The following is a 17,680-nucleotide window of genomic DNA, read 5'->3' on the forward strand; positions in this document are numbered from 1 at the left end:
TTGGCTCGGGTCATGATCCTGGATTCCTGGGATCGAGTCCCACGTCGGGCTCCCTGCTGAGCGGGGAGTCTGCTTCTCCCTGACCCTCTGACCCTCTTCCCTCTCGTGCTATCTCTCATTCTCTCTCACTCGAATAAATAAATAAAATCTTAAAAAAAAAAAAAAAGAAATTCAATGATTTCTGTCTTTCTATCCACTCACACAGACACCCCCACGTACAATATGACCTTGGTCTTGTGGGTTCTCCCAAGCCCCTGCTAAGCTCCATTGTTTCTTCACATTCTTTACATTAAACCTGCTGCTCCAGCTAGATTGAAAACCACTCCAGGGATGGGACAAAATCTTCTGTTTTGCACATGGTTGGTCTGGGCTGTTATGAGTAGCTGGGCTAGGAGCTGACTTCCAGACTGATGCCCAAAATTCAGAGCTGCATACGCCCTGTGCTCACCCTGGCTCCTTTCCTGACACCAGTCTGGCCCGTCTCTGCCATTACTGGGCAGCAGGCTGGGGACAGGGCAGGGCAGAGCATCAGCAAGTGGGGCCAGGCACACAGATGGACAGTCTCTCCCCTGGCCCCTTCATACACAAACATCTTTCCTGTGTCTTCTGCTGGTGACCATCACTCTCCATGTGATGCACTGTGAGGCATGCAGTGTAAAAACTTTATATGAGCCCGAGATGAAACTTAAATGGAGAAAGAAGAAAGAACACAGGTCAGGAAAAGCGAGATGGAAAATGTCAGAGAGCCAGAGAGAAAGAAACACAAAGAGACTTGGTCACACAGGGATGAATGGAGGCTGGGCCATAGGAGCTCAGACCTCTGGCGGCAGGACTGAGAAGGAAAGAGGAGAAAGAACATTGTCAAAAACCTGCCAGGTCCTGCCCTCCCTGACAGTACCGGGTCCCAGTGCTCAGCAGGCAGCCCAGCCTCCTTCATCTGCCTGGCCCACCAGTGACACTGTCCTCAACCTTAGCTCTTTCTGCACCCCCTGTCAGGGACTCCATGGCTGGGGTTCAGCTCAGCCCTCACTTCTCACCCCAACCCGCACTGAGACACCACTCTCCACGTTCCATTTTGTATTGGCCCCAAGCCCTGAGGTGGCCCCTAGTCCCTGGCCCCAAACAGGCTCTCAGGGCTTCAGGCTCCCCTACCACGTCTGGGGTCAGGGACTGAGTGAGTGCCCTTCCAGCTGCAGGCAGACAAAACGGGGCCGTGGACACATCGGTCCCAGTAATTTCTGCTAGCCGGCCAGATGGCCACTCGGCGGCAGCCTTTCCCCTCCTTGGGGAGGGAACTCCCTCCTTGCAGCCTTCCCCCTGCACTCCGCGTCTCTGCCCTGCGCTCTAACAAGGCCCCGGGTGAGGATCCATCATAAGCACACGAGCCCAGCCAACGCTACCCCCGCCTCCTGCCAGGGTCTTGAACGGGAGAAGTCCCTCCTGGGCCACAGACCCCCTTCGAGGCCCCAGGACTCATTTCCCCTGGTTCTGCAAACTAGCTGGAGGATGGATAGCCCAGCAGCACAGCCAGGAGCACGCTCCTGCATTCAGATCTGTGAGAGCCCCAGGAGCAAGTCGCAGGGCACGTTCTTTGCTGGAATTCTCTGGGTTCTCTTTGCAAACAGGAGGAGGAAGCTTGGCATCCAGAGGACAGACTCTGCAACCCAGGGGAGAGTCCAGGGGGGGCGGGCAGGGGCTGGCTGTACCAAGGCTCGTCTCCCTGGGGGGCAGGGAGGGACTGTGCGGACCGGTTCATCAGGCAGTAGCAGGCGCAGGGCTGGCCAACTCCGACTTGGCTGTCGGCACTCCTCAGGCTGAACCAGGCACGGGGGACAGGAGCAGAGACCTCAGAGCCCAGCCCTGGCTGCTACCTAGTGCGGAGAGCTGCCTTGAGATGGGTCTCCACCCTCAGTCTCCCTGTGTGCCCAGGAGGTCCCACCAAGGCACACACCTGAGGCTACACCTGCCGAGGGATGGTGCCTTTCCCTCAGGTGCACAAAGGCACTTATGGCTCTGAGTCTAGAGTCCCTGCTTCCTCTTCGTGCCCCCTTTGAACATGCTGCTGCCCAAGGACGCTATTCCACCCCTCCCTGCCGAAATAGCCAGTCTCCAGCCCTCCTCTCTGCAGCCCCTCCCACCCCAGTCATGTAGAACACCACCTGCTTCTGCGAGTGATTTCCAAACAGAAAGGAGCCTCCTGCAAGAGTAAGTGGTCCTGAAGCCTTGAGGCTTGCTGGGTCCCCTCGCCTGAGACACGAGAGGGCAGCCTTCAGGGGAAGGCAGCGATAGGGCTGCTCTCTGAGACGGAGCTGAGGGTGCAGCGTGGCCTTGCACCATCTCAGTTGGATTCTAACCCACCGAGAGCTCCTCCCTGACGTCCAGACCTCCTGTGCTGTCCATGACACCTGTTGGGCCCACCCTCAATGGGGGCTGGAACTCTTCACCACCCTTATTTGGGCGGAATCCGGCTATGCGGTTCCAATTGTGGGGTAGTGGGTGTGCAAGCACTCAGATGTCGTTCTATAAGTGTCTGAACCAAAAATAAGGAGAAGCCGCCCTAAGTGTTTGTCACCTGATGCCTAGTCCTTTTCATCTTGGAACCTAAATATTGCAGAATGGCTCCTAACTTTAGATCTCATGGATTCTAATGTTCCCAGCCAGAGAAAGGGGCTTTAAGTGTCTAGACAGGCATCCGTCCTCTCCCAACGCTGTCAGGAAGTGCCTGCCGTATGCTCCGGATAGGGCATCCAAGAGCAACCCAAGACCCCCAGCCCGGGTAAAGGAGCTCATGCAGTGACAAGGGAGACAGAAAAATCAGTGTCATGGGCAATGTCCAGCACCTTCCTGCAAACCTCCATCTCCACCAGGTAGAGGAAGTCTGAATGGGGACATGTAGGGTGGACGCTCGCTGTGTGGCCTGCACGCCTCCCCTGGCCCCTTGGCTGCCAGCAGTCCCTTGGCTTTCCTTTGGGGAACCACTTCCATAGGATTCCCCCAGGGCTGGCTCCAGGACGAAGACATGAATACCTGATTAATTAACATATTCCAGCTTCCTGTCGGCAGTGATTGGTTGAGGGGTGGGGCAGAGGACCCAATTCAGGCCAGTAAGACTCAACTCAGGGACTTTGAGGGAAATTTGGAGAAACAGGAGTGTCTTCTGGAGTTGGTAACAGTGGGGCTGAGGGAGGCCCACTGGATGGAGAGAACCTGCTGGGACCGAAGCCCGCACAGAAGAGGGTCAAGCCGAGACCAAGTCTTAAAGATAGATTTTGAGTGCCTGAATCCAGCTGTGCCTGAAACACCTCTTCTTGACTTACCAGTCACCTTAGTAAGGAAACACCTTCTTTAGCTTAATCTGATCTGAGCTAAGTCACTGTCATCCGCAATCAGAGGAGTCCTGATGACTTGGGTGGCAGGTCCTTCATAAAGCATCACTGGAAATCAGGTTGGCGAGGCGGGGAGGGAAGCAGAGAATGCTGGCTGGAAACAAGCTGCTCACAATACAGCCTCTGATAAATCCAGCTAGGATCCACAGGCTAAGCCACCATTGCCCCTCTCCCTGGCACAGGCTGCTGTCTTTGATGCAACGCCTTCCTTGTTCCCGTGGAAAGTTCTTACTTTCTTATCCTTCAAGACCTAGCACAAAGCCACCTCCCCTGGAAGTCCCCTTTTTGTGGGTTTGTTCAGGATCACCCCTGCCACCTTGTCGCTCCTCTGCCCCCACTTCGTGTACGCCGTCCAGCAGGCCGTTCTACAGCGCAAAGGACATGCTTCAGGATAAGCAGCTTCTCTCCAGGACCAGGATGAGAGGTGAAATTCCTTGGAACTCAGTTTCTCTTCCTGTGAGATGCAGAGAGAAGCTGGAAGGGGAGAACCTTGAACTAACTGGGAAGTGACCCCCAAACCACTGAACATGAGACCAGAAGTGACTTCAAGTGGTAAGACTGAGTATCCAGTAGTGAGTGATACTGCAGGCTCGGGAGGGAGGTGAAGTTCAGCCAAGGAGAAGCGAGGGACCATTGCTGCTGTAACTCTGAGATGGGAAACTCTCGTGGCACGCCCACGGAACACATGTGGCACACACGTGGCTGCCATTGCCGTGGATGCCTCTGTCTCTGTGGCCTGAGGTCCCGGATCAAGTACAGCACAGCGAGCATCCTGCCTCAGTCCTCTCCTGGGCTGGCCTGGGTGACGGAGCGCTCCGGCTCCCAGCCGCTGCTGGGGGTGCACTGGGGTCTGACACAGCTGTGACTTGCAGAAACCTCAGGCTCCCCGTCCCCAAGCCCGGGAAGCTCCCGAAACTGCTCTTGCTCCATCTCATCTTCCGGTCTCGCTGGCCGAACTGCAGCGGCCAGCTCGGAGTGAACAGACCTTGCTGCTCCTCTCCCGGGGCCGGGGTGTTCCCCGCTTCCCGGCAGAGCTCCTAGACCTGGAGCAGAGCCCGCACCTGCCGGAGCCATGCACCGTCCAGAGATAGAAAGTGAAAGGAAAACTGAGGACAAAAGACAGCAGAGCAAAGACGGCTCCGAGGGGCCTTGGTCCACGGCCAGAGGACACGAGGAGTCAGACCACCAGCTCCGCAAACGCAGCTCAGCACCCCCAGCCCGGCCAGCTGTGCGCCCTGATGCCCGCCTGAACCTGCCCACTGAGAGGGAATTCCTTGCACAGGGTCCCTGTCACACATGGAAGTACGCAGCCGTCAGCCATCTGGGAGGACAGAGGGGGGCCTCCCCCAGCCTGGGGGAGTCAGAGAAGGGCCCCTGGAGTAAGCATTATTTAAATTAAAAACAAAAAGACAAGTAGGACCTAGTGAAGATGGGGAGGCGGGTAATGGGGCCAGGCAGGGCAGGTGTCCAGGCAGAGGAAAAGGCACCAGCAAAGGCTAAGAGGCCGGAGGGGGAACAAGGGCTTGGGAGTAAAAAAGGCAGCTCAGCGAGTCAGAGCAGTGAGGGGGCACCGGTAAACTGAGGCTCTCGGGGCTTTCCAGAAGATGAGGACGGGACCGCTAGCCAGGACACAGCTGCCCTGAGCAGGAACCAGAGTCCGGAGGCCACCAGGAGGAAAGAGAGGCCGACCCGAGGCTCCCAAACGCAGGGGAGAATGCCTCCAGCTTCCAGAAATAACATCATAATTAAGAGGAAAATAATCCTGGTGGGTGACCAGACAGTACCAAAACTTGTGCCCACTTTGTTTTTCCTGCGCAGTCTTTGCTAATTAATTCTTAAAGATTCACACACGGGGATTAAAACACTCAGCTACAGAAGCCAAACTGATCAATACCTTTCCAGGCTAATGGAGGGGCTGAAGGCAGGGAGCCGGCTTCGGCCCAAGGTAGAACCAAGGGCACTCCAGGGATGGGGAGCAGTCCCAAAGGGGCAGGGCCCCCCAAGGCGTCCCAGGCCCACGCTGGCCAGCAGGCAGTGACATCAAATGCTGTCACACCTAGCAGGGGAGCTGCTGAAACCTTAGGGAGCCGGAGGTGCTGGAAGCCAAGGGGAGCTTAAGGCTGCCCTGGTGGGGTGCATGGTGGTGTCCAAGGAGGGCAAGACCAGAGGACCCACCATGGGGCCACCCAGCTTAACCCGGTTAAGGGGGTTGGTCCATCTTTGACTGTCTCCAGGGGGGCATGAATGCTTCATATGACTGACTCCATGGTGGGTAGAAAGGAATGACACTTGGAACCAGAGCATCTGAATCTCCATTCTGCCACTGCTCATCCAGTGGCCTGGGGCCAGACAGGACATGACTCGCAGCTCGGTAGCCACTCTGCAACGCGACTGACCAGGAAGCCTCCTCACCACACACAGGGTGCTGTGAGGATCCCCTGAGGGTGTGCGGGCACGGACCGAGGTGCAGGAGGGAACTCTCCTCCACAGGTCCTCAGCCACCCACTTGAGATGGTGTCCTCAGCTTTCCAGAGGCCACGGGAGATGCGGGGAGCATTGCACGCCAGGAAGCGGCTCTGGGCAGGAACTCAGGTCAGAAAGATTGCCCTCCCCGTCAACATTACCGGAAGTCGCAGAGCCGGGCAGAGGCCTCCAGAAGGCTTGTGAGGCCAGGTGGGGGGCAGCCCACCCACTCAACCTCAGGGCTTCGGACCAGGGAAGGCCCGTTTGCAAGAGTGCCTTTGCAGAGAGAGCTGGGGCAGCTGGAAGCAGCGCAGAATAACTAATTAATGATGGTAAAGTGTTGTGGAAGGGGGAAAGCGCTGCGTAACCGCTAAGTGGTGGCGTGCTTATTATTCATGCAATATTCATACTGTGCTCTTCAGCCTCTGAGAAGCTCCGCTCTGCAGTCCTCGGGGACCGGCTGAGGGAAGCATGAGCCCCGGGGGCGGGGCTGCGGGATGACTGCTGGCCTGGCCCACGGGCGAAAGGCCCATGACACTGCGGCGGAAACGACAACACCCAGCCAACATGAGAGCCCCGGGGCCTTGGCAACACCCCACCACCTGCCTCCATCTACCAGGACCAAGGTTGTCTGAGCCCTACTGTGTGCCAGGGTCTGCGCTGGACACTTCTTTTTCAAGGCAGCTCCTAACATTCGCAGAGTTCAGGGCGTGCCACAGTCTAAATATTTAAAAGTTAGAGATCTATCCACTCATGACCCAGCCCGCTTGCCCCTCAGGGCCCTGCAGTCCACTCTCCAGGGGTCATCTTTCTGAGGGGGAAGCTCAGCCCTGCCGAGGGCCTGAAGGCTGGTTGGCTGGTCTTCTGGGCAGAGCAGGAGGAATTGGAGCCTGGCTGGGGTCTCCTGGAATGCCAGGATGCTGCGGGAATCAGGGCAGGGCCTGGCCCCGTCAGCCTTCCCACCCGGCCTTCTACCCAACACCTCGCCTTCCCCCCCTGGACTTCTGGCCAGCGCTGAGGCGTGCCTCCCAAACTAGCTTGCCAAGTGGAGGAAAGAAGTGAGATTTTCTGGTTATCTGCCAAGGAATGCCTGTTGGTCACTGAAATAAAAGCAGTCCCCCTATTGCTGTCTAATTCCCAGGCCCCCACAAGGCTGGGTTTCCTCCCTGGACACACCACCCTCACTATTGGTGGCCCAGTGCACAAACAAGCCCCCCTCCCTTATGGGTGCATGCTGACCCAGTTCCTGAACTTTGAAAACACTTTATGACAAGACCAGAAAGAAAAAAACTCCTTGCATTTGAACGTATGTATGATATGGGGGCACACATACGTTCACACTCCTGAATAGGAGGGTCCTGGGGTTGGAACCTGGGTCAGCCTGGTTCCAGGAAAGGGCCTCACACTGGCACATAGGCTGGACAATGACTCCAAGTTGACCACAGTTTCAATAGGACTCCTCCTCCAGGAAGCCCTCCCGGACACCCTAGTTCGGATCAGGGGCTTTTACTCTGTCTCCCTCCATGTTTCCTACATATCATCTAAGATACCACATTGCAACTGTTCTTCCGGTAGATTTTCAACTCCTTCAATCGGGGCTTAACTCTGTGTCACAGCAGAGCCTGATAAAAATCATTATTTGCTTACTGTAAGTGAAAACTCCGACGTCCTTGTGCCCAGCTCCAGGCCCTTCACCTCATCCCCTGGACAGCAGCTCCTTGACAACATGGCCCAAAGGTTTGCATAAGTTTCTGAGGGGCTGCAGCCAGGTTCCAAGCAGAAATTCCCCAGCTGCTCATCTGTTTTGTTCAGACGAGCAGGAGAGAGCAAGCCAGTTCATCTTACTGAGAACCATTAGCCCGTTATTTAATGGAATCAAATTTAATAAAAGGAGCAGTTCAGGCAATTCTGGAGAATAAATGAGGGTCTGGATGTGACAGAGATGCTTACAGTGACTTTCAAGAGGAAGCACAAGTGGTTTAATTTGGAAGTGAGTGAAAAAGTCTGCTGATCTCTGTAATGGCCACACCAGCTCCCGTCCAGGGTTCAAGGACCACCGGGAATTTCCAGCAGGCACTTTGCTGAGGTCACGGCGCTGCCCTTACCTGAGGGCATTTTCTTCCCTCAGGATCCCCCAGGATCAGTGCTGCGTGTCTGAGAGGAGCCCAGGCCCCTCTCCCCAAAGAGCTTCCTCCCAATCACCCATCCACCAGGCTCTTAAAAACTCATTTCAGAACTCCATTTCTGGAGAGAGAGACCAGGCTTACTTTTCCCTATTCTTCTCAATAAATATAGCATAAAACCTAGATATTATACAAAAACAAACATAAGAAGATCCTAAAAGATGGAGAGAGGAAGGCAAATGGGCTGAGGACCTTGGAAGCCCCACTGGATGCAGCATGTGGCCTGAGGTCGAAGTGTGGCTGTCACAGCTCATAAACATATGAGTCAACAAAACAGACTTTCATTCTCCTCTAAGATTTCTAAATTCTGTTTGACAGTTTAGGCTAAAAAATAACATGTCTAAAATAGGTCTCAGTATATGTAGAGGAAATATTTAAGAGAGGAAAAGGACATAGAGACACAATTTCCACTTTTCACTAGAACTGTTAAAGTGTTGACAACAGTAGATGGTGATATGTTATGTATATATATATATATAATGTAATACCTACAGCAACCACTGAAAAGGGTATGAAAAGAAATATGTTCAAAAACACTAGAGACAAATCAAATGGAATTCTAAGAAAAGTTCCAGTAACACACAGGAAGGTAGGAAAAAGAGAAATGAAAAATAGAGAACAAGGAGAAACCAAAATATAAAGTGGCAGACTGAAAGCTCCAATATATCAAGAACTACATTAAATGTAAATTGCTTATATCTACCAATTAAAAAACAGGTTTGCAAAGTTTATTTAAAAAATGATCAAACCATATGCTGTCTACAAGAAACTCACCCCAAATATGATATAGATAGGTACAAAGTAAAAGAATGAAGAAAGAAATCCATGCAGACATTAACAAAAAGAAAGAAGAATGGTTATATTTATATCAGATACATTTTAGAGCACAGAAAATTATTAGGGCCAGAGATATTACATGACATTGTATTATAATACATAATGATAAAAGAGTCAATCCACCAAATAGACACAGTAATCATAAATCTCTATAATCAAACAACAGAGCTGTAAAATATGTGAAGCAGAAACCGATAACACTGAAAGGAAAAATAGACTGATGCACAACTATAGTTAAAGGTTTCAATAGCCCTCTCTCACCAATTGATAAAACAACTAGACAGAAAATCAGTAATAATATAAAAAATTTCAACCATACTATCAAGCAACAGGACCCAACACCAGCAGAATATGCATTCTCTTCAAGCTCTTATATAAGATATATCAAGGTATCTAGACTACATTCTGCATCAGACATCAACAAAATTAGAATAATTTCACTCATACAAAGTGGGATCACAATGGACTCAACTAGAAATCAACAATAGAAAGATAACAGGAAATTTTCCACACTTGGAAACTAATGATACTTCTACAAAATTCATGGGTCAAAGAGGAAGTCCCAAGGGAATTCAAAATATTTATTAACTAAATGAAAATGAAAACAAACATATCAGAATTTGTGGGGCACAGCTAAAGTGGTGCTGAGAGGGCAATTTGTAGTACTAAACGCTTACATTAGGAAAGAGGTAAAGTCTTAGAACAATAATCTAATATCTCACTTGAAGAAATCAGAAGAACATCAGAATAAAGCCAGAACACACAGAAAGAAGTAAGTAATAAAGACAAGAGCAGAAATCAACAGGGTTGAAAACAGAAAAAATAATAGGGAAAATGAGTGAAACAAAAATCCAGTTCTTTGAAAAGATCAATCAATCTGACAAACCTCTAATGAGACTGACAAGGGAAACAAGAGAGATGACACCATATCAGAAGTGAAACAGGAACATCACTACAGATCCTATAGACATCAGAAGGGTAATAAGGGAATATTATGAACAGCTCTACACATAAAAACCTGGTGACTTATGGACACCTGAGTAATGCAGTCTGTTAAACATCTAATCCTTGGTTTCAGCTCTCAGGTCATGATCTCAGGGTCCTGAGACTGAGCCCCATGATGGGCTCCACACTCAGTAGGAAGCCTGCTTGAGATTCTCTCTCCCTCCCCATCTGCCCCTCCTCCCCATGTGTGCACTCTCAATCTCTCTCTCTCATAAATAAATAAATCTTAAAAAAAAAAAACCTGATGACTTAGATAAAATGGGCCAATTCCTCAAAAAGTATGAACTGTCACAACTCACCCAATATGAAATAGATTCTTTGAATAGCCCTATAACTATTAAGGAAATTGAACTCATAATCTACAAACCCCAAGGAAGAAATCCTCAGGCCCAGACAGTTTCAGGGGAGAATTCTAACATATGTTTAAAGAAAAATTAACATGAATTATGCACAACTCCATCCAGAAAATAAAAAAGAAGGGAACACTTCCTAATTCATTTTATGAAACCAACATTACCATGACATTAGAACCAGAGAAAAAATGGTGCAAAAAAAGATAACTACAGACCAGTGTCCCTCATGAATACAAACTCAAAAATCCTTACCAAAATGTTATCAAGTAGAATTCAGCAAAATAAAAGAATTACACATCATGACCAAATGGAGTCTATTCAAGGATGCAAGGCTGGTTTGATAGTCAAAAATCCATCCATGCAATCCACCACATTAACAAACAGAAGAATAAAATCACATATCATATTGAGTGATGCAGGAAAAGCATTTTCGACAAGATTCTAAACCCACTTATGAGAAAAATTCTCAGAAAACTAGGAAAAGAGGGAAACATCATCAACTTAATAAAGAATCTATGAAAAAATCCTACCACTAATATCATACTTGGTCGTAAGAAACAAGATGTTTTCCCACTAAGATCAAAGACAAGGCAAAGCTATTTGCCATCGCCCTACCTGTTCAACATAGTACTGGAAGTTCCTGCCAGTCCAATAAGGCAAGAAAAGGAAATTAAAATGGCATACCATTCAGAAAGGGAAAAATACAACCATTTGCAGATCATGGTCCACGTAGAAAATCCCAAGGGATCTAAAAAAAAACTCCTAGAATTAATAAGTGAGTTCATTAAAATGGCAGAATAGAAGATCTACATACATAAATCAATACTTGTATGGACTATTTCTGGGTCATCTTTTCTTTTCTATAGATCTGTCCCTCTGCCAATACCACAGAGTTTTGATTTCTGTAGGTATGTAAGTTTCAAGATGGTAGAGTGATCCCTCCTACTTTTGGGGGCGCCTGAGTGGCTCAGTCGTTAAGCGTCTGCCTTCAGCTCAGGTCATGATCCCAGAGTCCTGGGATCGAGCCCCACATCGGGCTCCCTGCTCGGTGGGAAGCCTGCTTCTCTCTCTCCCACTCCCCTTGCTTGTGCGCTCTCTCTCTCGCTGTATCTCTCTCTGTCAAATAAATAAATAAATAAATCTAAAATAAATAAATAAATAAATAAAATTAAGTACTTTTGTTCTGTGAAAAACCCTGTGAGGAGGATGAAAAGACCAGCTAGAGACTGGGAGAAAGTATTTTCAGATCACATATTTGACAAAGGACTCACATTCAGAAGATATTAAGAACTCTTAAAATCCAATAGTAAAGGAAAAACCAAGCAAACCAATTAGAAAATGGGCAAAGTCGTGAAGAGAATGCTGGCTTGATCAGGACATTTCTCCTCACCTTCCTGGGGTCCTCCCTTTTTCCTTTATGTTCCACTGATTTTCTGAGTGACCCTCCTGTATTGTTTTATTTTGTTACATTTGTGATAAATTGTTGCACAGCAAAAGAAAACTAACATGTCAAGAATTCTTTCTTCCAGGAATCCACTCACTGCATGATTATGAACCATTGTCTTGGCAGGAATCTGAAACAGGGGAAAAGCTGTCAGGAAAGATTTTTACAAAGATCTCAGGGACTAAGAGCCAAGGAATAAAGTGATGACTTTGACTTGTAAGATAAAAACGAATTTAATTCTCTTTACCCCGGCCTCTGCCATCTTTTCATTATAAATTAAGGGGGGGAAGAAAGCCTCTGCTCTCTTCAATAACTCTGGCTCTTTCAATGAAGAATGTTTTAGGCACTGAAACATAATTAAAGTGATATTGTATTTCTTTTATTATCATGATTATAATAATACATAGATTTCAGTGGGTGCTTTCTAACAGAATTAAAACGGAGACAGATGGCTGACATTTTGGTTGGCATTAAGAGTCCATAGGAATATTTTATCTGGCAGCCTTTTAAAAAGGAAGGTGCAAACCTCTAAGAAAATGCCTAGAAATTTCACCAGATATTTTCAATAGCTATTCTTAGAGCAATATTTTAGCAAAAATTAACAATATTGATCGGTTGGTAGTTAAGCAGCAAATAATTTATTTAGAATTGTGACAACCGTAATCCAAAATCTAGCTTCAAGTCTTTTATCATCATGTCAAAAGAACATGAGCCTTTCTCACATAGGTATCTTCTGCTTCCAAATGTGAAACCCTGAGAAGGACCCAAGAGTAGTTATGCATTGTCTAGTACAGAATGGATAAATGAAATCACTAGAATATCAGGCCAACTCCAAAATGAGGAATGTTCTTTGAAAGAAAAGGAGATGGAAGCTTCTAAAATACCAATGTCATAAAAGGCAAAGACTGAGGAGATGTTCCAGGTAAAGAAGGTTAAAGAAACAAAGTTACCAAATGCAACATCTGCCCCTCCATTGGCTCCTTTGCTGGACCACAGCGAAGGTTGCAAAAGGCATTGGTGGGTCCAGTGAAAATATTGGACTCTGATAGATTATGTGAAGTATTTCGTCAATGTTAACTTTCCTGATGTTGCTAACTGTGCTGTGGTTATGCAAGAGATTGTCTCTATTCTTAAGAAATACACACTAATGTATTTAGGGGTTTAAAAAAAACCCCATGATATATACAACTTACTCTCAAATGGCTCTGAAAAAAAGACATCTCTCTCTTTCTATATATAGAAGTATATATATTTATATCCTCATTTGTTTTGTATAAACACATCTCTCTAGAGAGATAACATAAGATAAAGCAAATGATGTGATTTGATTAAGAAATCGGCAAATCATACGGGGGTTCTTTGTATTATTATTCTTGCAATTTTTCTTTAAAAAAGAGGAGAGAAAGGAAGGAGAGAGGAGAAAGGAAAGATTGTGAAATAAATGATATGAAGGCAAGTGATGTTTCATATAGAAAAAACCTAAATTAGATCCTTTGCTTAGGCCATACACAAAAATAAATTCCAAATAAATTAATGGTACAATCATGGAAAATGCGACCACTTTAAATTTAAAAAAAAAGTTTCTTAGACAAGGGAGAAAAAACAGACACACCAAAAGTCAAAGGATAATAAATGTGATTGTATCTCATTTTAAAGACTTCTGCAGAGCAAAGAATGTCACAAAGATAAAAGATAAGTGATATACTGAGACAGGATATCTCAACACATGACAGAGCCAAATAATTAATACCCAGAAAAAATACATAAAAGACCAATAATCAAAGAAAACCACAGGAAATGTACAGAAAAAGAAACCTGGCTGTCTGATAAATACAGGGAAAATGGTTATTCTGACTAGTAATCAGAAACGTGCAACCTAAAAACTTGGAGATAATATTTTACAACTCTGATTGGCAGAAAAATGAGAAGTCTCACACTATTGGGTGTCACTAAACCTGTAGGGGGACAGAGAGGTCCAGGCCTTGCCATTGGAGAGCAATTTGGCAATATCCAATGAGGGGAGAATTGCCCATACCCGTGACAGCAACACCTTTTCTCGATTGTCTCCCAGAAAACAGCCACACAGGGCTTCTAGAAGATGGCTCATTGCAGCATCAGCGACCATACAAGAACTAAGAAACAACCTAAATTTGATCAATACTGGAAGGTACAACTGAATTATGACGTAGTGTTTCAAAAGAATCATATAGGTAGTTGAAACAAATACATTTGATCTATGTGATCAGCATGGGGACCTAAGGCAGCATGTTGAGTATGCTGTGGGGACATTCATGTCACATATTGAACCTCTAGAAAGCAACACAGGAAGGAAGCGCAGTCAAAGCAGGAGTGCTGTTTCCTCCGGAGGAGAGAGGAAAACAAGACAGAAGAGGGGAGCCCAGAGGGCATTAACTCCATTTCTGACATTCTATTTCTTTGATGGATATGTTGATTTATCTATCTACTTTCAAATACACGTATCTAAAAAACCAGCCAAATTTTAAAATGCATTAATCAAGGTGTTGGGTCCACAAATGTTTGTTATATTGATCTCACTCTTAAAAATAGTTTTAGAAGATTGGAAAACTGGGTTTTCCAAAACTCTCCAACTACTCTGTATGTGGAAAATAGTGGCTCATGCAAGCCTTGATGTCACAGGAGTAGGGAGAGATGTCCTTGTTCCTCCCATGTTCCCAAAAGCCCTCATGCACAGCTCTCTCCTATGCCCCGGGGTGACTGGCCTGGTTACCTGCCCAGTAATAGTAGGCATCACTAGAGAATCTCCCAGGTTCCTTTCACCAGTTCATAAAAGAAAAGCTCAATTACTTCTTACAACTTTCAACAGGCTATCATGCTATTTTTTGGTGCATAGAAATTTATTTATTTGGTATTAAGAATATATATGATCATTATGAAAAATGTCAATACAAAGAAATCAAAAGATGCCTCATTATCTATTTCCTAGAAAAAGTAAAAGAAAACTATTAACAATGTGCTGTATTTCCTTCTAGTCAATTTTTGGATAGGCAAGCAAACATATGCAAAATATAATTCCGTACCTATAACTCTGTAACTATCACTTTGTCACCTCTCCCCTGTCCATGTCACCTCTCCTCTGTCCTTCGAGAAAGTTATGTCTTTCATGTAAGCGTATTGGATTTAGCCAGATTCTGACTGAAAATCATTTCTTTCTGGTTTCTACTGGGGTCTGCAGTGCTGAATAACATCCTATTAAATATTTTGGGGAGCTGTTACCCTATTATTTCATCAGGATAAGTTCCCGAAGGTGGAATTTCTGGGTAAAAGGTTGTGAACAGTGGGCACTTCGCTACATATTGTCAGATTGCCTCCTGAGAAGATTGGGTCAATCAGTGTTCCAAATATCCAAGAGTGAGTGCTCACCTCATGTCAGATACTGGCCCCGTGCTTTAAATGTGGTCACAGACGGAGTTCTCTCAACAGCCCTGTGAGGTTGGTACAATCATTATCCCCAAGTTACAGATGAGAAAACTGAGCAAGGAGAGGATGGACAATCTCCCAAACTCCCGGGGCTGGTAAACAGCCAAAGAGGATTTACATTCGGGTTGTTTAGAGCAAGGCACACACTCCTAAACACTACTGTCTCTACCCAGTAGTATCCGAAAACGCTAACCGGCTGTGATACCTTGACCAACTAATTAAAACCTCATCCTTAAAAGGCAAACAATGGTGGGACCTATTTATGAAGTTGTAGGGATGGAATGAGCTAATGTAAAGTGCTGAAGGGAGTATGCAGCATGATGAATGCACTCAAAAAGGTTACATGTTACTATTTCTTTTATTATTTGGGACCTTGAGCATTTTCAAGGCTTATCATTTGTTTGTAATTCTTCAGCAAGCTGCCTGTTCGTATCATATGCACATTTTTCTCATTGGATTTCTTAAATTTAACTTCCTTTTTTTCCCCCCCAGGACAGACTGGTCTGTATATCTAGCTAGGTCAAAAGCAGAAACAAGTTAAGACGCCTGCCACCTTCTGCCACGTTACTGAGCACGCTTTGCATTTTCTGCCCTGCACACACCTCGTTCTTGCTTGCTTGTTCTAACCACCCCTCATCCACCGCCACTCATTATACATGCCCATTTCCATGTGTAAACTGCTAGATGCCGAGGCTCTTTGCCTGACATGCTAACTCCCAGAAAGCCAAGGTCTTTGTTCACTCCTGGGCTGGATGCAGGCTTCGGACAGAGTCCTGCCCATGGGAATAACATTGCCCATGTCGGGGGTACAGACTATTGCTTCCTCAGACAGAAGATTAGATCTGGAGATAGACTGCCTGCCTTTGAGTCTTAACCCAGTGCAAGTTCTGAGAAAAAGCATCTTTGTGCAGGTGAGGAACATTTGTTGCCTTTTTAAGAAATAACAGTTAATGTCAAAGCAGATTTTGCAAAGTGCATGGCTCTTTCATCTCTGTTTATCTCTGTCTATACATATCATTCTAACCATCATTCTGTGCCTCGATCTTTATCTCTCCTGATTTTTCTCTCTGCTTCTCTGGTCTTACATTTCTCCCTCTATATCTGGCACTACTTTTCTATTAGTCCCTGCCTTTCTCCCTTCTTCCTTCTTTGGTGCACAGACTTAAAAATGACTTTAAAAAGCCAGGATACCTGTGGGTGACTGAGAGCCTACTCCACTCCATAATAAGACTGATTCACCACTAACTATAGAGAAGCATCTATATACCTACATTTTCCCATTTTATGTAATTATTTTGGTTTGACTTAAATAAATTGAACTTAATTTTCATACAATCCTAGAAGAGATGCATTATTATCCCCCTTTTTATGGGTTCAGAAACTGAGAGAGGGTCTAGGAAGCTTGCTGCAGTTTGTAAGCAATGGAGCCACAATTTAAAGCCAGATTTGTCTAGGTCCTGAGCCCACAACTCTCTCTACCACATGACCCTTTCCTGTTCTCCTCCGGCCCAGAAGCGTTTGTAAGTTGCAGCTGGAATGAAACAGACAAAATCATTGCTCACTGTCTCCTGTCTCAAAATGTGAAAAAGCCATCTATCCAAAGGGACACATCTGTGCTTAAGGGACTGAGCCCCAGGGGGCTACTGCTCCCCTGGCTTCCCACTCACTGAGGCAGCCCTCCACAGCAGAGTCCCGTCCACCCCATTTCTGCATTCCTCACTTACCCAGGAGGAGGAGGAAGGCTCTCAGCATGCTGGCCCCCGAGCCCATGTTGGCTCTGTGCTCCTGGCTCCTCTCCGAACAGGCACTGCGGGCTGTGTGACCCAAGGCTGTGAGGAACGGGAGCCAAGCTCCACGTGACAGACAAGGAGGAAGCTGCCTCCACGGCTAGGAGGTTGCTCAGTTCCTCTCGGCTCTGTCAAAGGGCAGGGCTGAGGGAAGCCCCTGTTGTCCTGGCCCTGCCATCGGTGGAAGGGAGCTAGCCCTCGAGGCTTTGTGGGTACTGGTTATCACCCCACCTATCTCCTATAACCCGCCCCCCCCCCCCCCACCACACACACACAGCACGGGAACAGAAGTGCCCCTGGGTGCAGATTCTTGCTCAAAGACCCAGGCTGATAAGTCTCAGAGGCGGGGGGGGGGGGGGGGGCGGGCAAAGCTGGTCAATGTGGATTTCCAGGTCCTGCAGCAATGCCCATGGCCTTGGGTCAGGGACAGGAAGTCCCCCACCAGCCCACAGTGCACCCTAGTCACTGTTTTTTTGTGCCATGCACTCCTCTCAGTCTGGGGAGGCTGACTCTCTTCTCAGAATAACATTTTTAATGTCCAAAATAAAGTAGCTAGGATCATAAAAGAAACCAGTTATATTGAAATACAGTTATCAAAATATTTAGAAAGGAGACTTATGATACAGAAATATATGTGCTTCTTTCTCTACCCAGTGAACAGCAAGATCTAGCACAGGTACAGTAAGTCCACAATCCTGACATCGTGACAAACAGAAACAATATTTAGAGACGTCTGTACCAGCTGGAATGTGAATGAAAAAAC

General features: G+C 46.9%; 1 protein-coding gene across 1 annotated transcript in view; it reads right to left on the reverse strand.

The window, feature by feature from the left end:
• The window catches only part of TMEM273 (transmembrane protein 273), a 32,282-nt gene extending 15,254 nt beyond the window's left edge, over positions 1–17,028 (reverse strand). Inside the window, exon 1 of the mRNA XM_045878286.1 lies at positions 16,855–17,028. Within this exon, the coding sequence (XP_045734242.1) occupies positions 16,855–16,900 (46 nt within the window). The 5' untranslated portion in view covers positions 16,901–17,028. The remainder of the gene's footprint in view (positions 1–16,854) is intronic.
• Between the last annotated feature and the right edge of the window lie 652 nt (positions 17,029–17,680).

This window comes from Mirounga angustirostris, unplaced genomic scaffold (assembly GCF_029215605.1).
Source record: "Mirounga angustirostris isolate CCGP_5_RB_7025 unplaced genomic scaffold, mMirAng1.0.hap1 SCAF_6, whole genome shotgun sequence".
In the NCBI taxonomy this organism is placed as follows: Eukaryota; Metazoa; Chordata; class Mammalia; order Carnivora; family Phocidae; genus Mirounga; species Mirounga angustirostris.